General features: G+C 51.2%; 1 protein-coding gene across 5 annotated transcripts in view; it reads right to left on the minus strand.

Annotated features, from left to right (window-relative positions):
* The window catches only part of dnmt3bb.1 (DNA (cytosine-5-)-methyltransferase 3 beta, duplicate b.1), a 53,084-nt gene that overhangs the window by 39,350 nt on the left and 10,185 nt on the right, over positions 1–3,549 (minus strand). For all 5 annotated transcript variants that reach the window (XM_042225064.1, XM_042225062.1, XM_005933197.2 and 2 more), the window contains exon 2: positions 1,520–1,628. In XM_042225064.1, coding sequence (XP_042080998.1) covers positions 1,520–1,628 — 109 coding nt within the window. The remainder of the gene's footprint in view (positions 1–1,519; positions 1,629–3,549) is intronic.

Below are 3,549 nucleotides of genomic sequence, written 5' to 3' on the forward strand. Positions count from 1 at the left end.
ATGAGCAGCGGCTCTACGCTGAGCCCCTCCTCAACATGAGGCCCAGGTGAAGTCAGACACTGTCACCAACAGCATGATCCAGGTCAAAGGACCACAGAGCCTTCCTCTCCGCTCTCAGCTACTGAACTCCAGGTGACTGACGCTCTTCGTTAAATCGCTCATTCTGCCTCGTTTAGTTTCACACCAGAACCAAAACACGGCTCGGCGTCGGCCAGGTCAGCACACACGCCATCATCATCCTCACCGTCCTCCCAAACCTGCTTCCCTGGATATCCGTCAGCCCTGTGCCTCAACAGGAAGTACAAAGCAACGCTTCACTTCCTTTTATGGCCCGCTGCTGTGGTCACCGACGCTTCTTTGAAAGATCGAGCTTGTGTTTACTGAGACCCCGCGACGCCTCACAGGCTACGTCACGCACATTCCTTGGCATGAAGCAGACTGCCCCGCGGCGCTCCGATGATGCTGTCAAATCGTCTTAGTGACGGCCAGAATGATTAGAAACACCGGGTGGAGCGTTTTCACCGGGGGGGCTGGAAAGCAGCGAAGACCCGCCCCATGCCACAAGTACGGCAAAAACTGAGGCCTCGTATTTCCTGCTTAGGATTAGCTCGGACGTGTGTGCGTTTGTGTTCAACACGTCTACACTGCCGGCGTCATGACCCGCTCCTCCTACCTCCTCCTGTGCAGGGTGAGCGAAGGAGTGCATCCTAACCCAAAAGCCTTTCTCCCCTACGCACACAGGACGGTGCTGAAGCTGACAGCCAGCGTCGATGCAACAAATCAAAAGATGCTGACTCACATCACCGCCGAACTCCCAAAACAAAACGCGGTAAAGAAACCCTGAAATTATTCCCTGAGCAGGAAGTGTTACGGATCAAAGCTGCCCGACTTTCCCTGAATCCCAAAGAGCAGAAAAGAAAAGCTGCACAAACACTCGGAGACGAGAGGAGACGAACGGGTGGAGGAGGTGAAAGTGGAGAAAGAAGAGAAGCAGATGGTGGCGGATCAGTGACGGAGTGATATATGAGTGAAAGACAGGAAGTAACGGACGACAGGAGGAGCCAAGTGTGCGTCTGTGTGTGTGCGTCTGTGTGTGTGTGTGTGTGTGTGTGTCTGTGTGTGTGTGAAGTGAATCCATTTGCTGAGCTTATAAAGAGGCCACTGTGCTCCCTCCATCCTTTCCTCCTCGCTTCAACTCCTTCCTCCCTCTGTCCTTCTGTCTCCCAAACATTTCTGGTTTCCTTGTTTTGTGTGTGTGTGTGTGTGTGTGTGTTGTGTGTGTGTGTGTGTGTGTGTGTGTGTTGTGTGTGTGTGTTCGTGTGTGTGTGTCTGTGTGTGTGTCTGCATCGGAAGAGCACACGTCTCAGCTGCATTCTCAATTAGACTCATGTGACATGCTGGCGGTCCTGCCCGGGCATCTGCCTTGGCAGCGATACACACTCTCCTTTAAACCCACAGCTGGCTCAGGCAGCAGCTGGGGGAGTGGCCATGACTGTGTGTGTGTGTGTGTGAGACTCACTGTGGCCGTCATGTTGTTGCTCTTCTCCATGATAGCAGCAGAGTATTTGTTGGAAGGCATGGCGGTGGCGCTGGACTGGTCCCGTGTCTGTGCTGACTCCTTCTCAAACCTGCAGGACAAAAACGTGAGACAGTTTCCGTCAGCGTCACGGACGTCGGGACTCACGTCTGCTCGGAATAACGCTCTTCTTCCTCGGGCAGCTGGACTTACAGCTGGAGTTCACTGAGACTTTACCAGAGTTAGGGGTGGAGCAAGTCACCTACTGATCGTGAGGTTGGAGGTTTGATCCCCAGTCTGCGCTACTACGTGTGAATGTTAGATAGAAAAAAGCGTTTGCGTGAAACACATGGTTTTCAGCTTCAACCAGTTAAACCGCCTCTGAGGCGAGCTATTTTAGCCCCTCCCCCTGTCACAGGTAGTGCTGGGCTGCACAGGTGTGGGTCTATCTTTAGTTTTAATCCATCAGAGAGAGATCACACCTCCAGCGATCGCGTTAATTAAACGATCTCCTCACTCTTATTTTGAAATTCCATTCTGAAATACAACAAGCTCAAGTCTTCCCTCCAGGCCGAACCGGTCACCGTTTACCTCGTTGTCGTTCGGAGAGGATCTCAGACTCTCCGTCAGCTGGAGATACGTCCAGGTTCTGATAGGCTGAGAGAGACACGAAAACTAGCGGCTGCCTGACGGTGCAGGCGGAGTGCCTCGGCCTCTCTGGAGAGGCAGCCGACAGACTCGACAGGACGACCTAATCACTGCTTTAGGTTAAAGAGAGAAAATAAGAAAGGATGTTTAACATAAAGCTGCGACCTACACGCCCATTCCACATCCTGGGCCTCTGCAGAGAGGATGCGCAGCCGAACAATCAAGAATCGCCGCTGTGGCCTCGGATGAAATTCCTCGGATAATCCAGACTTCCTTCCTGACACTGAAGTGCTGCTTTAATGACACAGCTGATGATGATCGTCAGTATCACTCAGAGTTTGTTCGGAAGCGGAGCTCGAAATGTTCACGGCCGCGCTTCAGAGTGCGTTCGACGCAAACGGCGTGAAGAAGAAGGAGAAGTGCGTCGATGGGGCATTACTGCGGCTGAGCATGACGACAGAGGCAGAGCACAAACACGAGTCTGTGAGAACAATCAGGAGGAAAGAAGAGCAAATAAAGTCACAGTGAGAACGGATCAAAGCATCGAAGGAAACGAACGACCGAACAGCACACGGAAGCTGGATGAGGGAGCAAAGGAAAGACAGAAGGAAGAAATGGATGAACAGAAAATAATAGAAGCCAAAGCAAAGACGTGACGCGATCGGACGCTCCCCGACCTGCCTGCGGGTTTTTTCTTTCCTGTTTTTTCTCCCTCTCCATTTCTGGGGTTGTTTATGGAAGTTGCTCCGGAAGTCAGGTGCTGAAGGGCATCTGACCCAGAAGCTGTTTCCAGCTGTTTGCAATCATCAGAGCTATTTAACAGCGGAGTCAGGTGACGGTCAGCGCTAGAATATTTCGCCAAGCCCGATAGTTGTGACGTGAGAGCAGACAGACGGACTGCTTGCCTGCTGTAGGATTTCACGAGCGCGGGTCATTGCTGGGAACATCGCAGGACGTCGTAGCACCACAGGACAAACGCAGAGGAGAGCGGGCCTTTGTGATTGCTGCGCACAAACCTGGAACAGCCTGGTCATCGTCTCTCCAACACTCGACATTTTTGAAACACGTCGGAAACACATTTTTACTCTTTAGCTTTGAATTGTGACTGAGTTTCATTCTCTGTGTGTTTGTTCTACTTTTTACTGCATGCAGCACTTTAATCAATCTGTGTTGTTTTTAAATGTGCTTATAAATAAATTGATTGATTGATTGCACATTTGCATTGACTATTGGACTAATTTATCACTGCAAATAAAAGCACTGCCTGTTCTCCAAGAGTTCACACCTCGCTGCTCTGTGGGACTGATCTGACCCAAAAAAGCCTGACGCAAACACACAAACCTATCAGTGTGTGTGTGTGTGTGTGTGTGTGTGTGTGTGTGTGT

The sequence above is a fragment of the Haplochromis burtoni genome, unplaced genomic scaffold, assembly GCF_018398535.1.
Source record: "Haplochromis burtoni strain Fernald_Lab_line unplaced genomic scaffold, NCSU_Asbu1 Contig_159, whole genome shotgun sequence".
Lineage (NCBI taxonomy): Eukaryota > Metazoa > Chordata > Actinopteri > Cichliformes > Cichlidae > Haplochromis > Haplochromis burtoni.